The sequence below is a fragment of the Lissotriton vulgaris genome, chromosome 2_1 (genome assembly GCF_964263255.1).
Source record: "Lissotriton vulgaris chromosome 2_1, aLisVul1.2, whole genome shotgun sequence".
Lineage (NCBI taxonomy): Eukaryota > Metazoa > Chordata > Amphibia > Caudata > Salamandridae > Lissotriton > Lissotriton vulgaris.
Window position 1 is genome coordinate 766,477,395 of NC_141687.1, and position 25,298 is coordinate 766,502,692.

Below are 25,298 nucleotides of genomic sequence, written 5' to 3' on the forward strand. Positions count from 1 at the left end.
TCTCATTATCATATAAATAAATGATAGGGCATGCTAAAAGCTTTAGGTGAATACACTTATCTAAAACTTAATAAAACACATACAAAAGACATAATAAGAACATTTTAAATATGTACAATTCGCATCACAATTTTGGATAAGTTAAACACTTGTTATGGTCCACCTTCTACATTAAAAACTCATTTGGATCTAGGTAATCAAATCTCACTATTATGTCCTGGACTGCTCAGAGGAAAATGGCTGTTTTAGATCACATCATTAAATTTCCTCACTGACACGTATTGAGTGGGCGCTTAAAACCCATGACAACCCTAAGAACTTTGCCATGGCTATAGCAATTGTTGCTGAGGTAATGGTCTGCAAAATTCTTTTGGCTTCGCTAGCCCATCTGGTGCCCAGGAGCTTACAAATTGGAAGCAACCAAATGCGACGTGGAGCAGCATACCCAGCACAAACCAAAAGATAAACCAGAGATTCATTGCTAGACTTACACACCGGGCATGTATCTACAGTAGGATTATTCTGTCTAGCAGTGAATGCTCTTACTGGCAGTGTGCCTACCCTAAACTGAAAATACAGTTTGCGGTCTAGCGGTTTCGTGATTTGGTCCCAGTATGTCTTAAGCTTCAGGATAACTTTATGTTCCAAAAAAGGCCAGTTAGAGAGGATGGCTCACTTAGTCTGTTGATGTTATACTGAGACCATTCCCAATATTTAGCCTTCAGAACCTCCTTTTTTCAGGAATTTTCAGGATCAGACCATAGGGAGGTCATACCTATATTAGACGAGGTCTCTAACCGCCCATAGCCATTTTATATGGTGTAAAGCATCAGCCTGGCGTAGTCCAGAGTCTCCGCCAATAGAGAAGGTGTCGAAGTTTGGCTACGGCTGCAATCGTTTTTCTCCCCATATCATGTAATAATGGGCACATTAGGGTACTTTGTGGAAGTCTAGTTATTTTTCTCAAGAACCTATTTTCAGAAGACGTGAGAGTTAGTAGGTTCTCGCACCCCCCAGAGTTTAGAACCATAGAGGGCTGAGCTAATGACTTTCATGTTGTAAATTTCTAAAACTGGGCTAATAGGCTTAGTATGTGAAGAGTTATGTTCCAGGTGTAAAATCCCTGAAAGTTGCCTATGTTTAAGGGATGCTAGATCTATCTGGTGATCCCACTACATATTGTTTTGAAAGTTAACCCCTAGATAGGTGAACTCCTTGACCTGTTCTAACGGTTCTTTCGTATGCCCCCCCCCTCCTTGAAGGCTCTATGTGGATTAAATGTCATCAATTGACCTCCAAGCCCCGCCGTAAGCAGGATCCCTCAAATGTTTTTAGGGTTTTCTGGAGTCCGCTTGGGGTCTTGGATAAAATCAATGTGTCATCAGCAAACATTAGTATTGGCATTTTATTGCCTGCCAGTACAGGGGCATCCGAAGGGGTAGAACTCATGTAGTCCACTATCCTGCTAATATATAATGATAATAGCTTTGGGGCCATCATGCAGCCTTGGCGCACGCCTCTCTCTACAGGGAATGATTTAGTAACTTCTCCCTGCATACCTCATCTAATTTTTGCGCTGTTATCTTCATGTAATCAATTGATCACGGACAGGAGTTCTGATGACAACCCTAGTTCTTGTAAGGTAATGCCATAAATTAGTGTGGGGACAAGGTTGAATGCCGACTTAAGGTCTACAAAGGCGGCATAGAGGCTTCCCTTACCAATGGTCACTATCTTCCAGTATATCAGGACAAACCGAAGCTCCCGATCTATTTTGCTGGCAAAAGCTTGAAATCCAGCTTGCCATGGAGACAAAAACATTCAGTTAAGGTGCATAGAATCTAAGTAGGTGAGCAATGCATAGGATAACGGAAAAAAGGACCTGAGACATAGTCTCTAAAGTGCCGTCGTGCTTTGCCCATAATCATGTTATGATGCTTCCTCATATCTAAAAATAAAGATTTTACTAAGACAGTTAATCTGTGGGTCATAAATACACAGGGTATACAGGATGATGAAAAGGAAACACAGGCCATGGTCTCTAAAGTGCCGTTGTGCATGGCCACTAGCCGTGTTTTAATACTTTCTCGTAGTTAATTAAAAATGTTAATAAATGACAGTTAAGCTGTGGGTCATTCGGGTTGAGACATTTTAATATTGCAGTTCTACAAGAACGAATGCCTCTTGCGTTGAATAATTTATTCAGCAGTTTGCGACTGTGTAGACTTAGGGCTGGGCAGATACATAATAAATTAAGGAAATTCTGTGTTGGTGATATACAAAGGCTACATGACTTTGGGCCCTGATACCTCCAGCTTGGCTGGTCTGCGTTAGATGGCAGCATTCCAAATCGTGTTGCTAACAACATAGTCTTTAAATGAGGAAAAAAGGACAGACCCAATATGTTGCTGGTTGCGGTTTTGCATACGAGTGCAGAACCATCCATGCATGGGATCACTTGCTTAACCTGGCTTTGTCCTCCATTAATGAATGCTGCTTTGCCACCTTCTTTAGTATTTGTTGAAAAGAAGTAAATGGTAGATTCCGCTGCCAAAGGTATACCATGTTGGTAAGCTTTAAAGATGATTGTAGATACTCGTTGTAGGCGAACTGAGAATTGCCTTGTAATGCATTCCAGTTATTAATCTCATTTTCTTGGTTGCTCCAGACTTTATACCAGGTTTTTATTGTTGTGTATCTTCGATGTAGATGCTGCTCTTGCAGCCCAAATTCTAACTGGACACGTGCCTGTGAGGAGTTACGTGGTAGAGAAAATGCAGTTTTGTATACCAGAGTTTGGAGGCTGTCCAGTATCGCTGTGTCTTTCCTGTGTTAAACTTCACTTTGTACTTCACTTTGTAAGGCTAAAGTTGGTAAAGTGGAGTGTACAATGTGCCTTTTAGCCTCTTTGAGATTGAACAGAAAGCAGATGTTAGGCCATTTCCCTTTTTTAGTATGGCCTCATTCTGCGTTTGAAAGGTTAATCTATTGTCCAAATATATCCCAAAGTATTTGTAACTACTAACCACTTCTAGTGTTGCTGATTTTGAATGGTGATTGTTTGTGGACGCAATGGCTTATAATAATGGCTTTTGTTTTTGTGACATTTATTTCTAGCAAGTTATTCTTGGCGAAGTTCCCTAATTCGTTGATCGCTCTTTGCAGGCCAGTTATTGTGTGACTTAGGAGCACTATGTCATCAGCATAGGATAGATGTGTAATAGGCAGTGTGCCAAAACATGGGGGATGCGAGTTGGTCTCGTCTAGCCTTGGTGATAAATCATCCATGAATAAGTTGAACAAGTGTGGCGCTAGGACGCAGCCTTGCTTTAAGCCCTCACGCTTGTAGATTTTTCTGGTAAGCCTCTTTCCATCTGCTATTTTAACTTGCATCCACGTGTCGGTGTATAGTTCCATTATTGGTGTCAGTATTGCTTCCAGAAGGTCCCACTGCTTCAACTTGTGCCATAGGAGATGCCTCTGTTGACTTGGTCAACTGCAGCTTTAAAGTCGATAAAGCATAGATACAGATTCTTTCGATGTCGTAAGATTTTGTCTGCCATTAGACCTAGAGCGAGGACGTTCGTGATGGTACCAGTGTCACATGCAGAAGCCGGACTGGTTGTTGGGGATTTTTTGTTACTCTCACACTAGCTTATTAAGTCTCCCAGGATCAATGAGGAATAATATTTTGCTTCAGCATCTATTAAGGCAATCAGTCGATAATTAGCTGGATCGGTTCGTTCCCCACCCTTAAATACAGGATTGATTATTGAACCTCCCAGCTCTCTGGAACGCTGTTTGTAGTGCCCACCTCGTGGAACAGCCGGGACAACGGAGCCACCCATAAGTTAGGGTCTTGCTTATAAATTGCTTGAGGTATGTTGTTCAGTCCTGGTGCCCCATCTAGTCTACCCATGGCTATGACCATGAAAATTTCTTCTTCGGAGTATTGTATGAAAATTTGATCTATTGCTGTGCTGCCCTTCGAGGCGCGTCCTAGCGCTTTGGGGGTCGTAACTGTTGTGTGTGCTGGGTTGTTCTGTTTTTGTGAACCTGTTAGTTCTATAGGTAATGTTTGGTCTGCTAGAATAGTTGATCTCAACTGTGTATTTTGGTCCTTAACGAGAGGGTAGTTTGGAATTTCCTGCACCACGATCTCCCTCTCAGCTGTTAAGGAGAAGGTGGTGATTAGGTGATGTGCCCAAGCTGACTCTGTAACACAGGAAGGGTTTGTTGTTCTAATGAAATCAGTCCTTCAACCAGTTCAGGAGCAGTCAAGGGTAGTTCAGTTGAGTCCCATGATTCAGCAGGGGCTATGAGGCATTTTGCATACATTATATCTGAGTAGACAATCGAGTAGCATTGTCTAATGTATCTAATCCAGTGGAGGGTCTCATTTTTCAATGAGTCATCGCCTCGATGGGGCCAGGCGATAGCTTTAGAACATTTACCGTAAGGACTGAGTTGCTTGTTCTTGAGAGAAAGCTTGTCTGCATTCTCCTTGTAGGGACTAATCCAGAGGGGCCTGGGAGATCATCATTTCAAATCAATGAATTAATGCATGAATTTAAAATTTATGTAGCGCTCGAATGCCCGAGGCCGTCTAGGCGCTGCAGCCGAGGAAAAATGTTAGAAATGAAAAATAGATTAGGTCGAGAAAAGCCAGGTTTTCAACGCCTTTCTAAAGGAAAGAAGAGTTGTGCTGTTCTTTATGGGTATCGGAAGTGGGTTCCATAATTTGACTGTGTGGAAGAAGAAACTATTTCCTCCCTAGCGCACCCTCCTGAACTTGGGTACCTAAAGAAGTTTGCTCGTGGCTGAACGAAGTGTCATGTTTGGACGATACCATAATAGATGCTGTTTAAGGTATTCAGGTCCTGTCCCCCGAAGGGCCTTGAAAGCCAGACATAAGGCTTTAAATTCAGCTCTCTTACTCACTGGTAGCCAGTGAAGGTGTTGGAGGCCATGGGACACAGACTGGAACTTAGGGATATTCAACAACATCCTAGCAGCGGAGTTTTGAACCCGTTGGAGTTTGAGGAGGTGTTGTTTCTGAAGACCCAAGTAAAGGGCATTTCCATAGTCCAGTCTAGCCAATGCCAAAGTTGTTACCAGTGTTTTAACTGCGGCTGGCGGAATATAAGGTTTCACCTTCTGAATTAGTTTTAAAGTGAAATGCACCTGCGAGGCGACCTTATTGGTTTGGAATTGAAACGTGAGGCTATCATCAAAAATGACTCCTACATTTTTGGCCTTTTTTACAGGTTTGGGAGACATTCCCATTATCTGAGGCCACCATTTCTCAGACCAAATGGAGGAGTCAGAGCCAAAGAGAAGCACCTCGGTTTTACTTCCATTCATCCTTAGGCAGTTCGTGCTCATCCAGTGATCCACGCAGGTCATACACCGATTGAAGCAAGCCACTGTTTCATCTGGATTGCCAGAGATAGAAACTACGATCTGGGTATCATCGGCGTAGGACTCTAGCGAGAAGCCAAACTGCCTGATGACATCCTCTAAGGGGGTAACATACAGATTAAACAACGTATAATCCCATTGTCTGCACCTCTCAATCCTGGCAAAGTAGAATGGATAGGTGGAGCTTGAATATTCTCTGACATGCAGAGAGCAGTTGGAAATGGAACAGATCATCTATCCATGCTGCCATATTGGTTCCAATGATTACTATTATGAACTGCTCGATGAGAGGGAGCAGAATCTTCAGGAGAGGCTGGCTGACTGTTCGTACTCCTGAGACCATGCAGAGCAGATAAACTCGGATAGTTGTAAAACTGCTGTGACAAATGCACCACGGTCCCTAGCAAATTACGAAGTCTTCACCATGCCCAATAATATTTGCTTCAGATTTTCAAATTCGTTGCTCAGGGCAGTTATTAAACCAATAGCTTCATTAAAAGGTGAAGGGTCCAGAATGACAAACCGATAGGAAATCCTCCTGCAGGGGGCATACCTATTAGAGCATTCAGCATTAATATGGATTTGGGAATCAAACTCTCGGCCTCCTGCGCCGCTGTGTGACCACATGTGCTATATAGCGCTAAAGCAGCAGTGGCTGGAAGCAGCAATCGTGGCCCCTTCTCCTTGTGGCAAAGCAAAGTGGAGCTTGGAGTCCCCAGACCAAGGGCAGAAAATCTCCCCGCTTCCCATGCTGCAGGATGACCTCAGGCGCTATTTAGCGCTTTATAGTGCTACTGTGGCCATGGCGATAAGTGGCAATCCAGGCCCCTCCTCCTAGTGGCAAGGCAAACTGGGACTTGGCATCCCCAGACTAAGGGTAGCAAAGCTCTTAGCTAAATTAATTTTGTTGGTATTAGGACTCTAAACTTTATCACTGCTAACCTGTCCTAAAGTGCTCTTTCTCTCTCCCTGAAACATGGTAAAATTAGCCTATACCTCCTTGGAACATTTAATTTACTTATAAGTCCCTAGTGTATTGTACAATGCACACAGGCCCTGTAAATAAAATGCTACTAGTGGGTCTACAACACTCATTGTACCACCCACTAAAAGTATTCCCTTAACACATGTCTCAGTCATGCCCTTGAAGCCTGTACAGCAGTTTTAAATTGCATTTGAACCTGGCAAAATAAACATTTGCCAGTCATAAACCTTTCTTTTTAATACATGTAAGTTATCCCTAAGGCAGGCCCTAAAGGCCCCTATAGCAGGGCGCATTGTATTTGAAAAGTAGAACATGGATGTTCAAGATTAGCGAAAGCCACAAATTAAGTTTTTCACAACTTTAATGCCTCTCTCTCCAACTTGATAATGTTGGGTTACTTTATTAAATTCAACAAGTCGTAACCTTGGATTGGGAGCAGATGAAGCTGTCAAGTTTGGGCTCAAATGATTTGTAATTTATAATTCTCTTTAATGGTAATGTTTGATTTTGGTTACAATTCTGAAAACGCCACTTTTAGAAAGTTGGCATTTTCTTGCCATAACCAATTTTGTACCTGCTGCCAGTGTCCTGGGTCACATGACTGTGAATGGCTTTGCTGTTGGGCTTTGAGCATTCCTCCCAGACAGTGACAAGAAAAGGAAGCAGATGTGGGCAGGATGGCTGGGGATGTAGCTGTTTGCTGCCCCACTTACACTTCAAAGGACTGTGCATCCAGAAAACAAAAAAAACCTGACACTAGCCTTTTGTTATCCCATATTTCTTGGAGCTTTGGCAGGGGAAGGTAAGATCTTTCCAGAACCAGATGTGTAGGTAGGCCAGGGTGTCTCCCCCCTCCCCCCTAAGAATGGCACCAGGTGTAAATATTGGACCCTCGGACCACCTCTTCAGTACACTCTTGGACATATGGAAGATTTCAGATGTTCTACCTTGCTGCTTTCTGAGGACTATCTAAGTACTTGAAGGATAACCTTGCTTCTTATAGGTGAACTGGGCTACCTCCTTCAACCCAGGAATATCAGAAGTGACTCCAAGGGGTAGTTGGCTAGCCTCCTCTGTAAACTACAGAAACATTACAAATTCCTGAGGTCTTGAAATCTGCACCAGGCCGTTGGTGGAGTGAGTCCTATCACTTTCCCTAAGTTGTACCCCCAGGTTCCTGGATCCTTGGTAGTGGGTGTTGGTGGTACTGTTCCTGCCTAACCCTATAACTGGGGACTTATAACACATTTCCCCAAAAACTTCCTGGAGAACCAACAGAAGTCTGGGACCTACTTGCCAGATGATCTGCCCAAGGTGCATTGCTGGTTGGCCTGACTTTGTGGTAGCTACTGCTATGTTTTTTCTCTGCAGCAACAAATTTTGTTTAGAGGTACCTCTTGTCAACGTTGTTTTGCCTCATCGAAACCTCCTCGGCTACAGCCTGCAGCTTCGTCCTGCTAAAGTTTTTCAACTTCCAAAAAGTTGTTTAGGTCCAAAGGGAAAAAATGTCACTGGTCGACAGTGACCAGCTCCATAGTGACTACCTCCTCGGCCTGGAAATCCAACCTTTCCTACCGTGAGCTTTTACCCGCCATTGTTGATGACTTCACTGAGACTTTGTCCAGCGGCTGCTCTGTGATGACAACGACTCCTCAGACACAGCCTGCTGCCTTGCTCGGCTGAACTCTACCTTTTACTGGAATTTATTTCAGGAATTTTCCGAAGGTAAGCCAATACCAGCCCAATATACCCCTTGAGTGCAACCCCTGCACCTTCGCTGTTGCCCCTAACTTTAGACTCCACACTGGTCATTTTATTTATTAAACATTTCTTCATTTCTAAATTGGTTTGGGAATTTTCTTGTGTTATGTTTTCACTTTATTACTGTTTGTGTGCTGTATAAATATTTTACACAGTGCTTCTAAGTTATGCTTGACTACTTTTGTGCCAGGTTAACCGAGGGTTAAGCACAGGTTAATTGAGTGACTTTTGCGGTCGACCCTGACCAGGATTGTGATTCTTGCTTGAGTATGGTTTCCACCTGCCTCAATCAATAACCCAATTTCTTACACCAGCTGACATAAAAGTGATGCACAAAGAAACTTGTCTAAAGTCATAGTTTGTGTCCAGTTAATGAAGCAACTTGAACTTCAGTGGTCATTAAACGGGTGGCACTAGATATAGCTTAGAGCAGTGGTCAGTTAAAAGGGCACTAGACAGAGCTGAGGTGAAGATGGTTACAGCATAAGTTAGTCATCAGAGACAGTATTCAAGCAAGAGGTCTACTGATGCTGAAATTATACTAGACGCTCACAGTTTGTTCCTTGAGTTACTAAATTTTAGGGGCTAATATTTTGTGATTTATATTTCTGAACAGCAGGAACATTCATAGTTCCTGGAGTATTCCGTGGGCCCCCACAAGGGTTGACTTAGATCTGAGGAACTGGGGGTTATGATCCGGTTTATGGGTGCCTTTGGAATGAAAGATCTTCTGAACCATAGGTCATAATATTGAAGGTTCCAAAGGTTCCAGAATAAGCGTGATATGCTGCAGCCTGCCTCACACTTCCAAAGAAACTCAAATGGAAAGGAAACCCTTGTTTCTCTGTAAGGGTAGGAAGGCTCACCACCGCCAGCCAGGATTTTCAGATGGCCTCCTGTTTGATCACAGCCTACTGGGCTGAAAGGTATTCGTGGTTCCTAGGTAACTTGCTTTATTGAGGGTTTCTCCAAGCAATACTTAAGTCGCCTGGGTCATGCTGTTTGTCCTTCTTTTCAGGGTGAGGCACTAAAAGTATCGACGATGGTCGTTAAAAAAAATCATTTTTTTCCTTCTACTCTTAATCTCTTCCCTGTTTCTCTTTATGTCTGTGTTGTTCTTTCCATTGACGTGTACATTCCTGGTTATGTGACTGGAAAACGTAAACGAATTTGTTGTGAACGATACATTATGCTTTGTGGGCTTATTTTCTTTCCTACATTTTTAGGTGCATCGGAGGATGGAAAGTAATTGTAGCCGTGTGGCTTCATCCTTTTTATGGTTTCCCTGTTGCTGTAGCCTCTTAATAGAAACTACGTCTTTGTCTCCTCCGTTGATTTGCCAAATGTAATATTCCATAAGTAGCAGTTATGCCTTTTTCTTAATCTGTAGTTCACATACCAGAAAACCCTAATCCAAAAAGTGGTATTTTACCTGGAAGTTCTGGTTTTGAATCGGTGTTATCTGCTGTGGCTGATTTCAAAGCTCCTGTCTTTGAACCTGGAGGTTCCATGCAGCAGGGGATGTACACACCTAAAGGTATAACTTTATATAAATTAAATGCTTCTCGATGTAGATGCTTATCTTGTTGTTGTTTTTTTCATTAAGAATTTCTGAATTATTTATATATTTAAATAAAAATGTAATACTTAATCCATGATCCCGGGACTGTTAAATACCTATTAAGTTCAAGAAATAAAGGCAAATAATGGAATGGTAAAATATTTTAGTGATGTGTGAACTTAAAGTACTGTTGCTGCGATTTCTCTCTTTCTTTTCAGACATATGTATCCTCTTTGCTCATTTGTTGTAATAATAGATGTCAATGAAATTCAAAAAAATATATAAATAGCTCTTTGTACTGGCATCTTGTGGCTCACTAAGCACTTAGAGGTTTGGCAGATAAAGAACAGAAACAACACTGATGTTGTACCCTCAAGCAATTACTAGTCTAATGGGAAAGTTCAGATGGAAATTGAGGTCTCATTGTTTCAAAATCGATCTCCAAGCATCTATGTTGCATCTCATTCCCAGGAAGAATCTTGGTTATTGTTTAAGCTTACATAATGTTTTCTCTGAAGTTACCATTTTCCTGTTTAGGAGTGCGTTGTCCGTTCCTGTTACTCTTATGCTCTTGTCTCCTTCTTCCTTCTTAATAAGCACAGGATTTCCATCGCTGGTCCTTCTCCAATTTAACGGAGAAGCCCATGTGCGTGTTTTCAGCCTTCTCGCCAGAGCATTTGCACTACTACCCCTTTTATCTGAAGGACCTCATTTGTAGAACTTGAGAAATCCCTACCTACAGGAGGGTTTGGAAGTGTATTCCTACCCTTACAATCTAAAATTGTGCACCTGATCCCTAAAGCATTGACCTTCTGTTCTTAGTCTTGTTTGGGACAGTTTTCAAACCATACAAGAGGCCACAAAACAATACACTGAGTGCAGATATCTAGGGCAGAGCACTCCCAATTTTGTAACCAGGTCTCAAGTAGAGAATGATCCATCCATTTGCATATTAGACCACGTGCCTTCTTTTTTAGGTCTCCTTAACCAGACAGAGTATTTGCGGTCTGTTGCAAGACATATGTTAGCTTACAGTGGGGTTAAAGTTCACCCATTGCTTACCATTTGTTGGCTTAGTTGTCAATGAATGAATGAAAGAAAGGTTTAACAGAACGCGCACAACTCATCCGAACCGTGGTATTTCAGCACAGCAACATTACAGTAAAGCCAGAAAGAGACCAGGTCTAAAACAATGACGTTTTTAGGGCTTTCCTGAAAGTGTGATAGTCCCTGCAGGTTCTAACAGTGAGAGGCAATTTGTTCTAGAGGTTGGGGCCAAATATGAAAAGGACCTGCCACCACATGTAGATTGACAAAAGTGCAGGACTGACTGTAGCTCTTTCTCACTGGAGCGTAGACTTTTAGCGGTATGATAGCGTTTAAGCTGCTGACATATATATTCAGAGCCTTTGCCCAACTGGACTCTGTAGGTTAAACAGCACAGTTTGAAGTTATCTTTTTCTTTACTGGCAACCAGTGAAGAGATTTTAAGAGGGGCGCAGAGGACATTCTGAATGGTCGATTACAAATCAGCTGGGCAGTTGTGTTTTGCCCGGCTTGCAATTACAACACTAAGGACTCGTTGCAGATGCCATTAGAGCATTTCCATAATCCAGTCTGCTTTCAACCAAAGCTTGCCCTAAGGTCATCCTGGCCGATAGTGGAGGAATGGAAATGCCTTCTTGAGTAAACATAGTATGCGGAAACAGGAGCCCATAGTAGATAGGACTTGCTCTTTCATTTTACGTGCTAGATCTAACTTAACCCCCAGATTTTTAACTACCTTGATAGGGATAGGGACTACTCATTTTCTTGCTTCCTATTTGTGAGCTTGTGTGGCCTATCCTTCCTCGTCTTATATTTGTCCCTCCCCTGTAGAATGGTCCCATTATCTGTGGAGAAGTGTGGCTCAATGGTTAGAGTGGCAGACCCTGATGCAGAGGTCTGGCCCGGGACCAGGGTTCAATTCCCGCCTTGGACTCTCCCCGGACCTGATAATTCTCGCCCCGGTGCCTAGTCTAATCATGGGTCCCACTCTGTGACTCTGGGCAATAGCTTGCTTAATCTCCATAACGACCCCAGCAGCGCTTGGATGCCTGGCTTCACCTTGGGGGTGCCCAGGAGTGGACATCTCGCAGGAAAGCCAGGAAGGGTTACACAGCGGTATGAATACAGCGCTACGAGACCTCTGGGTAGAAGGCGCTATATAAATACATACACATTTACATTTACATCTGTGTTCTTCCACTGCTCATTTTTTATGTGCTCATTTTTTCCCTTTTGTTTAAGCACTGTACAAGAGTGCATATTTTCCAGCTGTATCCCTAGACCGCTTCTCTTCCCCACTTTGTGGTCTGTCGCTCTCTCCCTTGCCCATGTTCATCTCCGGTCTCCTCCATTTGCTCTCTCGTTTATTTTTCCTCCCCCTAACAATGCTTGCTTCCCCTCTTTGTTTGCTTCCCTCCTACCACTGGCTTACTTCTCCATCACCTGCACCCCTTGTTGATTCTTCCACCCTCATTCCGCTTTCCCCACGTCCCTAATCTATGATTCCGCCCCTACCCTCTGTAAAGTTTCTGTCCCGCCCACCACACTCCATGTTGTTGTCTCTCGCCTGTGTTTCTCAGTTTGCACTTGTCTCCGGAAAATGGTATTTTCTTTTAGGTGCCTCTCTGTGAGTTTCTAATAGTGCATCCCAATATATTACTCAACAAACCTATCAGTTGCGGTCAGCATGGCTAGCGGGTAGTGGGGCGGGTGTGTGGTGTTGCAGACGAGAAGGGGGTTTGCGGGGAGGGAGCTCCACGGGAGTCGTAATAAAAAACAAAAACATACCTTTAGGCCAGGTCCCTTGTCTTCTCTGCTCCTGCGTCCGAGAGGAACAGGAAGCAGGCAGCCAGGCTCCCTCACCTAAGCCAATCACAACCGCGTTGAAATTAGTCTGAGCGCTGTGAAATGGCGCTGAACCTGGGGCTGCAGGGGTGGGCATGTTCTCCATGAAGGCTGCAAGGCAGCCTGCATGGAGAAGGGGAAAGTGCAAATGACTGGTTTGGGCCTTCCGAGAGGGCGGACCACACAGACATTGCGCACTCAGGAGTGGGCAAACCACTCCTGCCCTGCTCCGTAAGCAGAGCAGAGCAGCCCCGACCCACCCGCAAAAGAAACATAAAATGGTAATAACTCAAAGTTATTACCAGTTTATGTTTTTACTTCTCGCACTGCGAGAAAGCAGTTGGGTGACGCTTCTCTGCCATAGCGCAGGAGCCGCCCTTGAAACTGATACCTAAATCAAGCCAGACCTATTGGCTTTATTAGTGCCTATTAGCAGTATGTTATAAGTAACACCAATGTTTTATAAATAATTTGAACTGGTAATTACAATTGTTACATATGTGACCATCACTGTGTATGCACTGGATAGAGGCAGATTATTGGATAAGTATATAATTTGAACACTGTTATGACCCACTTACATGGGAGGCCTCTTTGAAGTAAATTTAGCTCATGGGCACAGCGCAAATGGTCAACCTGCCAGATGACAAATACACCTCACCACACTAGTGCCTTTGTCTTTGCTTGGGAGTAGTTTAACACCTCATTTGAATTTGAACACTCAGAAGGCTGCAGCTGAAGGCAGGATTAAGGCAGAGAAACAGTAATTCTCTGAAAGTGCCCTTTCCTTGATATTTGTTATGGCCCAGAATGCCATCCTGCAGTGAAATTACCTTTTGGGGGCTAGTCACTGTAAGGAGATATTAACATTAAATTACTACATGTCCATCCCCTTTGCAAGGCCAAAGGAAGATGCTACTGATTTAAAGGGAGTTCTCAAAGTAATGGAAATCAGTCATACCAGCCGCAAAAGACAAACTACAGCTAATGCTTAGAATCAGCAGCAGCCCCACAGGGTACCACCTAGAGCATCCTACAGGATAGTCCTAATCGAAACACAGGGGTTGGTTCTTAGACATAATCACAATAATCAGGACACTGACATTGACTATTCCTTGGCTCCGGCTGTCATATGCACACACTCTAAGATAATTGGCACTGTAGGTGGAAAGACTTTAATCTCTTTCCCTGATTGGGTGCGAACAACATCACACAAGTGGGTGGTGAATCTCATAAAATTTGGGCACACACACTGGATTTTATACAGCACCCACTGTACCCAGACACTGCCAGTCAAGCACAAACAGCTGCAGAAACGAAAGACCAAACTCTTTATCATGATACAGAAAGGAGCTATCAGACCAGTCCTAAAACATCAAAGAAACGTAGACTTTTACTTCAGGTTCCTTGTTATCAAAAATAAAAGGGCAAGCAAATGTAGAACCATTCCAAATATCCTTCATCTGAACGTCTTCTTCAGTAAACAATCATTCTGAATCGGTTCCCTTCAGGAAGTCTTGCAACTGCTAATGGAGGGTGAGTGTATGCCATCCCAAGCCCTCCAAGACACCTACTTTCACATATTAATTTACTAGCGGTATCAGAAGTTCCTAAGATTCCAGATAGCTGGTTGCCACACTCAATTCAATGTTCTCCCGTTTGGCCTCAAATTACCTCAGAGTATTTGGTAAAATGATTCGCACCAGTAGCAGCACACTCTTGATGCTTGATGCTCAAGTATGCCTGCAAATTCATGATTCGTTTGTAAAGGGCGCTTCTGAAGGATTCTTCCACTCACAGATTCCTCACCTTTAGAAGACTCCCATGTGCCATACTTTATGCAGAATTTTCCACAATGCTCTGCGTACCAGTAGGTTCAGTTCCTGATCAAAGTTTTCCATTATGTCCAAGTCGAAGATGTGCCATAAGCTCAGTGCAGCCAAGCTAAAGATCTTCCCCTAGCCCCAGTGTCACTCGAATCTGACCAGGTTCTGCAAAACGCCCTGGTCTTGCTCATAACTAGGACAAAGAATGAATGCTACTTCTTCTGACGCAAACAGACAGAAGGTGATGAAAAGAATGCTTGCAATAACTCTAACCACTGATAAGTGCTCTGGCTAGCATTCCAACTCCTTGTTCTTTTGCCCACCGTGCCACCTCCGTTTAGATCCAGGCATATGCAAATCAATCTTGACCCTGCTCCAGTGGGAACAGTCCAGGCAGAACTGCCAGGCCAAGTCCTCCATGAATCATAACGTAAGCAACCCAAAACTGGTTTCGCCCTGATTGGGGCTCATCAGTCAGGGGTAGCTTGGTTCTATTGATACAGTGAGTACGGAGCCCATATCTGGGCATTCTCTTGTTACAAAGGGTGTTACACTAAGCATGCAAAAGATGACAGGAAGAATGCTACCAATAAGCCCCAACCACTGCCAGTCACTCATGGTAGCATTCTAACCCATTGTTCTTTTGCCCACCATGCCACCTCAGTTTGTACCCATCCATATTCAAATCAGTTGTGACTCTGCTCCAATAAGGGCAGTTCGGACAGAAATGCTGGGTAAAGTCCTTCTTGATCCATCACCTTATTTGTGTTGCAATTTATGCCCTAGGTGCAAAGACTTTACCCACACATGGGTCCCGTGTTCACAGTGCCATACTAGTCAAGCTTTACCTTCCTGATGAGACACAAGTAGGTCGAAACCGGTCTGGGGTTGCTTGTAGTCCCTTCTGGAGATGGCCTCATCTAGCAGTTTGGGGCTTTTCATGAGGAGAAGGGCTGGAACTGATTTACATAAGGCGGGCCATTGTCTACAGTGGCATGGCGGGCGGGTATAAATCAATGGACTGGAATGCACTCATGAGCAGTTGCCAGTGGCGGAGATTAATTCAAACATTCGATCATTCACTTTGTTTTTGTTGCACTGCTTCAGAAGTAGGCATCCAAAAACGGGATCGTGAGGAAAGTGTTATATTTCTTTTTTTTTCTATCATCAAACATTCTTTATTCGGTTAAAATATAACCATGAAAGATACATAAAAACAATTAAAAAATATAACGCCAAAGGCAGTACGATAATATAAGTTGTATTAAATCAGAGAAGAGCCACAAAGACATACACACATATATTAAAACAAGTGTCCAAAAAGGTTTCAGTGAGCACATAAAGTGTAGTCCGACCTGCATTTGAGCCATTACAATATAAATTGTAGTATCGCTTACAGTATAAAATAGATCCTCAAATATCCCGGGAAGTGTAAATACCTCATCTGGGTCTGTTTGCTCTGAATAAGGAAAAAGGAAGTAAGTGATGCCATCTAAAGACCACAACTCATAAAGGTCTGTAGGTCATAACTGAGGAGAGGGCTGTAAAAGCATGTAGCAATGTCCTCAATCTGGCAGAGCTCTATCTCGGGCCCATGGCAAGATCAATTGCACGCCTCCCAGATCTTAATTGCCCTGCTTAGATAAATTTGCCTATACATACAAAAGTATAAACATCCATACGCATTAGGAGGTGTAACATAGCTGTCCTACTTGTGTACATTTTAAATCTTCTAAAAAAGGTATCAAAAATATATTTGGGGGACAAATAAAATGTGGAAACAGTTGAGGTCATACATTCACCCCAGTACAGAGATCTGGGCCTAAATCCATCGTTTTTTTGCTCACCGTGCCATTCCAGTTTGAACCCAGCCATATGCAAATCAGTCTTGACCCTGTGCCTCATGAGAACAGTCCAGCCCGAACTGCCAAGCCAGGTCCTCCTTGGACAGGAAACAAGCATCCTAGGTTCGGTTTCGGGGTTTTACCCCTCTTCAGCCAGGATAGCTTGATTCTAGTGGCATGGAGAGCACGGGAACCACGTCTGGTCATACCTGTCCCATTCAGGGTGACAAATGCAAAACCAACAGTTGTATGAGTTGTCAGCATTCCGTCCATCATTTGTTTGATGGCCTGGCAGTTCGGTCTGGACTTTTCCCATGGGGCACAGGGTCAAGACTGATTTGCATATGGCTGGGTTCAAACTAGAATGGCATGGTGAGCTAAAAAACGATGGATTTAGGCCCAGATCTCTGTACTGCATATGGCTGGGTCCAACCTGGGATGGCGTAGTGGACAAAAGAACAATGGATTTCACCCAGATCTTTTGACTGGGGGAAAATGTTTGCATTGTCAGCATTCTGTCCATCATTTGTTTGCTGTAACACTGTTTGCCCTAAGTGGGATGGGTATGCCCAGACGTGGGTCCCTTGCTCACTGTGCTACTGGATTCAAGCTAGCCTGGCTGAAGAAGGGTGACATACCCTGAAAGCGGTCCCAGGATGCTTGTTTCTGGTCCAGGGAGGACCTGGCCTGGCAGTTTGGTCTGGGCGGTTCCCATGGGGCACAGGGTCAAGACTAATTTGCATATGGCTGGGTCCAAACTGGGGTGGCGTAGTGGGCGAAAGAACGATGAATTTAACCCAGATATTTTGACTGGGGGAGAATGTTTGCATTGTCAGCATTGCGTCCATCATTTGCTTGCTGTAACAAATAAAATGTGGACCAAACAATGTGAAATGCACAATAGTCTGGGCCGATGTTTTATCGCACTCACAAGGGCCTAGCGAACAATGAACAGACCAGCCCTTGAGGTAGCTTAAGGAAAAGATTTAACCTAAAATGTTGTCAATAGCTGGGCAAAGGGTTTTTGATTGTGTGGTCAGGGAGCCATGTCTCTACTTTTCTCACTGCAAGAATCACCTGGTATTTGTATATGTTTCAGATCTAGATTCTGAGTTACTGGGTTTACCCGGTGTATACTTAACTTTCTCACTCTGCAAGCGTTGTTGTAAAACTGAAGAAGGGACCATGCAGTTTGGTCTTATTCGCCTCAAAAAAGCCCAGACATTATTGGTTCATGGACCACCTGCCGTTTTTCAGAAGCTCCACCCATTTGGGCTCATAGGCGAGTATTCTGAGCAGGAATTATGGCCACGTCCTTCATCACAGCCAGGGATCATTAAAGTTGTTGACTTGACTCTGGAGTTCCATTAATTCTTACTCCTAAACATCTCTGCAAATTGCAAATACATTCTAGCCAAAGACCAAAGCACTGTCTACTAATAAGACATATTCAGCAAAACAGGGAAGATTTTATATTAAGTGCTTATCTAAAGGGATCCAACCTTTCTTCCTTCATTCCCATAAGTATCTACTGTTCCTTTAATGCGCTGACACATGCAGTACTTCGTCATGCATCAAAGTTCACCATAGCTGTATCAAAGTATCTTTGCTCACTTGAAGGTTCTTACTTATGATCTCACAGATTGGTAAAGGAGTTTCAAAAAGGGTTGTTCAAAGTCTTTCCCCCGACAAGAAAGTCTCCGATAACATAGGACCTGAACCATTTTTTGTCCAAATTGATGAAGAATCCCTTTTAGCCTATCTCGATCTCAAATACCTTTCCTTGAAAACAGTGCTGTTGATTGCCCTTACCTGAGCCAAAAGAGTCAGTAAGAAATGGACGTTTATGATACAAGAACTATAATGCAATCATCTGAAGACATTGTATTACTGTGATCGAACCCATAATTGATACCTAAAGTTCCTACAGAATTTCTCCTGAATTAGATGTTAGTTCTCATAGCGTTCTTACAGAATCTGGTGGCTATAGCAGCAAAAGCCTGGACATTTGCAGATAGCTTATGTTCTGTCTGAAAGATCAAAAGTATTTTGTACCTTGAATCAATTGCTAGTATCCTTCTCCAGCTCGAGTAAAAGCTTCCCTTTGTCAAAGCAGAAAATTGCCAGACGGATGGAATTAACAATTACTTTTTGTCCCATGGAAGCAGGGCAATCCACCAAGAACCTGGTTACTTTAGCAGCTATCTATGCTAGAGTACTTATTACTGACATCTGGCCAACAGGTACTTCAAGGAATTGTCACACCTTCATGTAACATTACTACTTGGATGCAGTGGGAGACACACAGCTGGTGGCCGAGCAATACTTGTCATTTTTTTAAAAAGTGATCCATATTGCTCTTACCTCAGTCTGCACCGTTATGTTAGTGTCATATAATACTGCTTGCTATTCTGATTCAAGCATGTAAATCTATGAAATGTGCACTGCTGGAGAAGAAAACAGTTACTTACCTGTAACTGTAATTTTCTATTGTTGGTATCTTTCATAGATTCACATTTGACCTCCCTGCCCCCCTGACAAGAGGTTGACCATTTTACGATGAATAACTTTTTAAGTTAGAGGGACTGAGAGAGTGGGGAAGATAAGGTCAGGACACTCTCTCCTCATTGGTTTGACTTAATTGTCTTCAATATTGGTGTTAAGTGGCAAATAATGTGACACGATATAAAGGCCTTTCTGACCGGTTATGATCTCTGACTACTTTTGAAAGGCTACCGTAGGACTCCCATGTCTCCACGGGGTGTGGTTCAAGATTGTGACTCTATTAAAGATACCAATACCAGAGAACTGTAGTTACAGGTAAGTAACTTTTTTTTATTACACATGTAAATAAAATATATATGTCAATCGGACACTCCAACTAGTTCAAGACCTGCCCTTTCTAAATCATCAGTATTAAACGTGTTTATTAATTGAAGTAAAAGAAGAATGTAACTCTACGATGCAATTTAAAAAAAAATGTTTAAAGTGTGCAGTAGAGTCCAGAACTGATGGTGTTGTGAAGCCTGGAGTACAATTCTCCTTTTTAAAGGCTTTCCATATGAAAAATTGTGGAATACTATCTGCGCTCATTATGAAATCACACATCAGAGTTGTAACTGTTCTGTATTTTAGCAGTGTCACCATTGGCATTTTACCTATATTTATTGTTAGTAGGAATGTGTACCAAATTGGTGTTTGGATAGTATTTTTTCTTTTTTTAGAAGTAAAAATACTTTATTCAGTTATCCAAAAACCATTGAAGTATACATAAAAATAATAAAATACATAAATAACACAATTATAATTCATTAGAAAATGATACTTTTTGGGGTTTGTTGTACAGCTATAATAATCATCATAGATGCAACTATTTCTCCAGAATTAAGAACATCATATAGTAAGAAAATTGATTTAGAATACAGTATAATTAATGCTCTAATCAAAAAGTATCAGTCCTGCATGCATTATAAAAATTATGAAAGTAAGAGTGCATAGCACATTCTAAGCTAAGTAGAATTATGTATGAGGAAAAAGCGTTACAATGAAACCAGAGTAATGCTATTGCACATTTATAATCATGAGGTCGTTCGCGGGGTGTGGCTAGCCAGCCAACATGGCGGACGCAAGCTGCTAGAGGTCTGTCAGTGAACCCTCGATTATCCTGCCTAACCCCCTAAATCCCACGCCATCCTAATGCAGCTGAGGCACAAAAGTGCGGCTGAACTGCGGTAGCCCACAATTGCGGACACACACAGTACAGACACTTCAAGCTGTGGGGGCGGACACCCTAGGGCCTAGCAGCGACGCCACCACAGGTGGCGAGACGCTGGAACCCGCGGGCACAGCCCAGAAGTCATGAGCCCTGACTCAGAGCTACCTGTAGAAGGGACGTACTGCAGACAGACAATCGCTGCGGGGATGCACACCCCCATCCAGGCCCCGATAAAATCCCCACCAGGGCAGGGAACGTCAGCGGCTCGCACGCACCCAGCTATCCTGCACCATCAAGGAGGCCATGGGCCTGCACTTCTGAGCCTAAGACGTGCCGCCGCATGTTACAGTAAGGAGACAGCACTTAGAGAAAGTACGCCTGCCCCACTGAAGCAAAGTACACCACATCGGCCATTAGGTGAGCTGAATCTCCCTGCCCCCTCCCCCACCTTTTCTCTTACTCGGCTACGTGTGTGAATTACTGAGCCGGGGTGCGGAGACCGGGGGAGGCCGCGCAGACAGGCGGGCAGTGGAGGAACTACAGTAAAGCTCGAAAGTGATGCCGGCCTGCCTTGTGCCAGGCTCGGGGACCGGATTAGGCCCAGGCTGTGGGTGCGGAGTGAATGTTTTCTCCTTCCTACCCAGCGACGTACATAATTTGCCAGGCTGTTGAGAAGAGACTCGGGGCACCTGCAAGTGTACAGGCAAGCCCGTAGTAACACAGCAGGGGAGTGAAGAGACTGCACGGGCCCACCCCGGGCACGAAGGTCGATTCGGCCAAGGCCACTGTAGGGGGCAGCAGAGGAGGCCTGCCCGACAAGCCCCTGAAAAACGTAGGACACAGGATCTGTCCTGCCTGCTTGATAACGAGCGTAACCCACTGGACAGACAAGCAGAGACCTGTGGCGCTTGTAAAAACGCAGGCAACCTTTCACAGCGCATTAGAGAAGCAGTGAGGTGCTGGAAGTCCACATGGCACGGGGTCGGTTTGGGCCCGGGCCGTGGCAGTGGAGGGTGGAGGGAGTTCCCGGTGTAACGGTGTGCAAACACAGAGGATGCTTCTAACCTTGCAGGCCCCAGCATAATACGATTGCACTTGATGCCAAGAACCACTGGGTCCATGGGTCACTTCGGGCCCAGGCCACAGCCACTTAATGGAGGGCGCGATCTTCAACAGTATGAGGCTCTGACAGAAGCAGTAGACGCCCCTCCGTTACTCCCCCCTCCCCCCCTCCCCACATCCAGACAGCAAGAACTCTCCGGCGCAAGGACAATATACTGACTGAGACAGTGAAGAGTTTGGTACGAAACCTCAGGTGCCACAAAAATGCACAGGCAGCGAAACCTCTCGACAGACTCAAATATGAAGCACCCACTCGCCTTGACGACAATGCCCCAGTGGCCTTCAAACTTGAGGTTTCAGCCGGACCCAGACTAAGGCCACGAGGTGGAGATGGAACCCCAACACAATCCAGCAACATGCAGTGGACAAAACTCCCCCAGGACAAAGCCGGGTACAGTGCGCCCCTACAGCACGTCGAGCCCAAACTGCTCATTCTCTGGAAAAGGGTGAAGACATGTCCCCCCACGAAACTCCGACCCCACATCCCCATGAGGAGACGTCTCCATACCTCGGACACACAGTGAGGTTTAACAAAGTCTGCACACCCACCGTAGAGTGTGATGCGACTGCGAGAATTGTAATATTACTGCATTCCCTGTCGGAACTACTTACACCATGGCAAAGAACCAGCTGCTGAGGAAAAGTGAGTGGTGTCTGTGCCTGCCTAAGCTGTTAGTCACCCACTGCCGCGGGCACTCCGCAATTCTGCAAACCAAGGCTACCACGTCCACGACACCACACCCCAAGCAACCTGTGTGGCTGCCACGATTTACAAACGAATGCCGAAAGCACAATAACTAGCAATGGGCCGCCTAACCACAAACTTGCAACAGCCTACCACATGTAATGGCAACTTGGAGCTGCTAATTGCGGAAGCCGGAAGCACAGCAGAGGCTCCACACATTGCGCTCACCATCAAGCTGGACTCCTTTCTGGCGGTGGTAAAGAAGATCAGTTCCCCTCTAGACCAAACTCGCTCCTCACTGGAGTCCAAGATCGACAGTCTCCGCGGACTTTACTCTGTTGCGCACTGATTATCAAAAGCTGGGGGAAAAAAGTGCGCCTACAAGAGCAATCACTCACTGAGCTGCACCTCATCACACAAAGTCACACCGCAGCCCTGCAAGACCTAATAGACTGCGTACATGCATTGAAAGACAAAGTAGAGGACGCAGAAGGGTGCTCACGCCAAAATAACATCCTTGTAGTGGGCCTCCCGGAGGGAAAAGAAGGTCGCAACCCTGAAGAGTACACTGAGCGCTGGATCAAAGACCTGCTACCCAGAGGCTCATTGTCGCCCCAATTTGTAGTTAAGAGAGTGCACCAAGTGCCTGCGCAGAAACCCCCACTGGGAGCTCGCCTGTCGCCATTCTTATTTAAAGTTCTCATCTACAGAGATAGAGACCTCATCCTGCGAGAAACCCGCAAGCTGGCAGACATCTAAATTGTCAACAGTCGGGTCATGATACACAACACAAGTACAGCAGCGCAGGGGCGCATACGCCACAGTGAAACGACTACCGCGCGTCCTCAACTTAAATTACTCACTCCTGTTCCCCGCCAGGATACAAGTGGTCGCAAAAAGCATGGTGCGCTTCTTCGTTTCGCCCTCCGAAGTCTAGGACTGGCTGGAAGAATCAGGATTATGGACAGGACCCAGGCCACACATGGAAGAAGCACCAAGGAAGTTTATCCGTAGAAGATGCCAGCGGGGTGGGTGCAACAGGCCCCGAACAGACACAGCCACAACTTCCACAGCCCCCAATTCAGATAGTGTGGAGAGGCAAGAGGCGATACAAGTGGCTGCAATGCTCGGAGCCGCGATACAACAACCCAGTCAGCACCCAAGCCCTGCCAGATCCTCAGATAACTGTGCCTCTGTGCTCCCCAGACTTGATGACCCCGAAGACTACCAACAACCAGATGTCTCCCTGTGCTGCCCTGGCCAACTCAACAACGGGAAATGGTACAGGTCAATATAGTTACATGAAATGTGCGCGGTATGCACACACTGTCACAAAGACACTCACTATATGCCTATTTACAACGCAGGGCTGCCAGTATTATGCTACTCCGAGAGACACACATGTCTCTTGGAGCACCTGTGCAGAAGATGGGGAGGCCAAGTGTACGACACGACCTACTCAGCCCATGCACGGGGTGTCCTCAACTGGGTGAAAACTGGTATTCCATTTATAAGCGAAGAAGAGTTGACTGATCCTGAAGGCAGATATACGTTCGTTTGTTGGTGACTCAATGGCCAACTGATATTGATCAGCTCCATCTATGCCCTGAATGTATATCAGCCCTCCTTTTTAGATAACCCAACTGGAGTGTTAGCTAAATGGAACGGAATCCCATACCTCCTTGGATGGGAATTAAATTCTCTGCTCAACATAGACTTAGACAGGTCGTTCATGCCCCTCACCAAAACCACAGCAGCATCCAATGCGAAGGCCCTTGCTGACTGGCTCACTCACTGGGACTAATAGATATATGGCATGCCCTCAACCCTGACACCCAGGTCTACTCCTATTACTCCACAGTACATGGGCTACACGTGCGCCTTGACTGTATAGTGTGATCTTCTGCTCTGCTTCCCCTAGTTCGACAGATAGAATTTTTAGGTCAGACACACTCCGACCATAACCCCCAAACGCTGCAACTCATCTGGGAACCTGAGCGCCCGCCAGCTCTCACATGGAGACTTCAAACTGCAGCACTAGAAGACCCAGCGTTCTGCTCATCACTAGGAACTGCGCTCCTCGAATATTTTGAGATCAACAAAGACACAGGAAGAGACACACTAGTTGAATTGAAGGCATTTAAAGTTACAATGAGGGGACATTGCTTGGGAGCAACCTGGAGCATACATAGACAACTATCCACTCTGGCGCTGCACCACCCACAGCACATATTGGAGGGAAGTAGCGGATGCACTTAATACCTGCACCGAACACAACATACCCTTTGACTGGCCGACATACCTGTTACACAAATTCCATAGAACACGAAACACAAGGGTGACCTCCAGATTCCTAGACCTAGGCATAGTGGCAGCCAAGAGATTTATCACCATAAAATGGAAGGCGCCCGACCCCCACGAGCATACAAGCATGGAGGCATTCCACACTTGATGGGCCAGAGCAGAAAGCATAGCGATCCAGCTCGAAGAAATCATGGGCTTGGGGAAAATACCGATATCCACAAATTGGGACGCAATCGTGGCGGTGCTACAGCAATGCGCAGATCCGCCGGAACCGACCCGCAGATGACCAACTCAGCTGACTGACACCGTGTGCGTGACCCGCACTTACATACTAACGCTAGGCAATCGACCCACGACCTAATAATGCACAACCACACCCAGCACGCAATGTCATCAAGGGCCACGCAACAGGCGAGGGTAGAAGGTAGAATAAGACACACACACACACACCTTACACCCCCCCCCCTCTCTCCAACTCATCTCCTAGTTGTATGTTCTCTTCCCCCAGTTATCAGCTGCATCACCATCGTGGTCACCTGAAAAGTACCTTCCGCTGCGTGCTACTCATCGCACGATAAGTACAATGGTAGTCCAATTGTTATTGATGTGCACTACGAGTCTTACCATCCACAACTCCTGGGTGCCACCGCTCCGTAATATCCACTGTAGAAGTAACTGTGACACTGTAATTACTAAAATGTGCTCATGATGCCACGAGGTACATTGTTACTGAACACTAATGTACGATATACCAATTCCTGTTATTGTATGTGCTGTGTCAACATTTTTAAAATGGGCTTGGTTGATTCGTAATAGAAGGCTTTCCTTGTCAATTTAATCCTTGTTTTAACCTTTATAATCAATTGTTTCCCTGTTTTATCAATTGTGTGTAAATAGATTGTATATGATATTTAATGTAAACTGTATTTCTGTAAAGCTTTTATGGTATTTCTTACCGAAATAAAGCCAATCAATCAATCAATCAATTCCTGTTATTGCAAAGGAAAACACAATAAGATATATTTATAAATAAATAAATAATCATGAGGTAGCTCGCTGCAAGATCTTACTACAATTATACCAGACGTTTGCTAAAAATTGGGTAATTGCAAACATAATCAGGGGCAAAGTGCCACTTTTCAGAGCTCTCTGTGCTGCTAAGTATCTGGTTACCCCAGATTC

At 44.6% G+C, this 25,298-nt stretch overlaps 1 protein-coding gene across 7 annotated transcripts in view; it reads left to right on the top strand.

The window, feature by feature from the left end:
* The window catches only part of UBR3 (ubiquitin protein ligase E3 component n-recognin 3), a 2,118,328-nt gene that overhangs the window by 996,475 nt on the left and 1,096,555 nt on the right, over positions 1 to 25,298 (top strand). For all 7 annotated transcript variants that reach the window (XM_086956098.1, XM_086956102.1, XM_086956099.1 and 4 more), the window contains exon 18: positions 9,562 to 9,704. In XM_086956098.1, the coding sequence (XP_086812224.1) occupies positions 9,562 to 9,704 (143 nt within the window). The remainder of the gene's footprint in view (positions 1 to 9,561; positions 9,705 to 25,298) is intronic.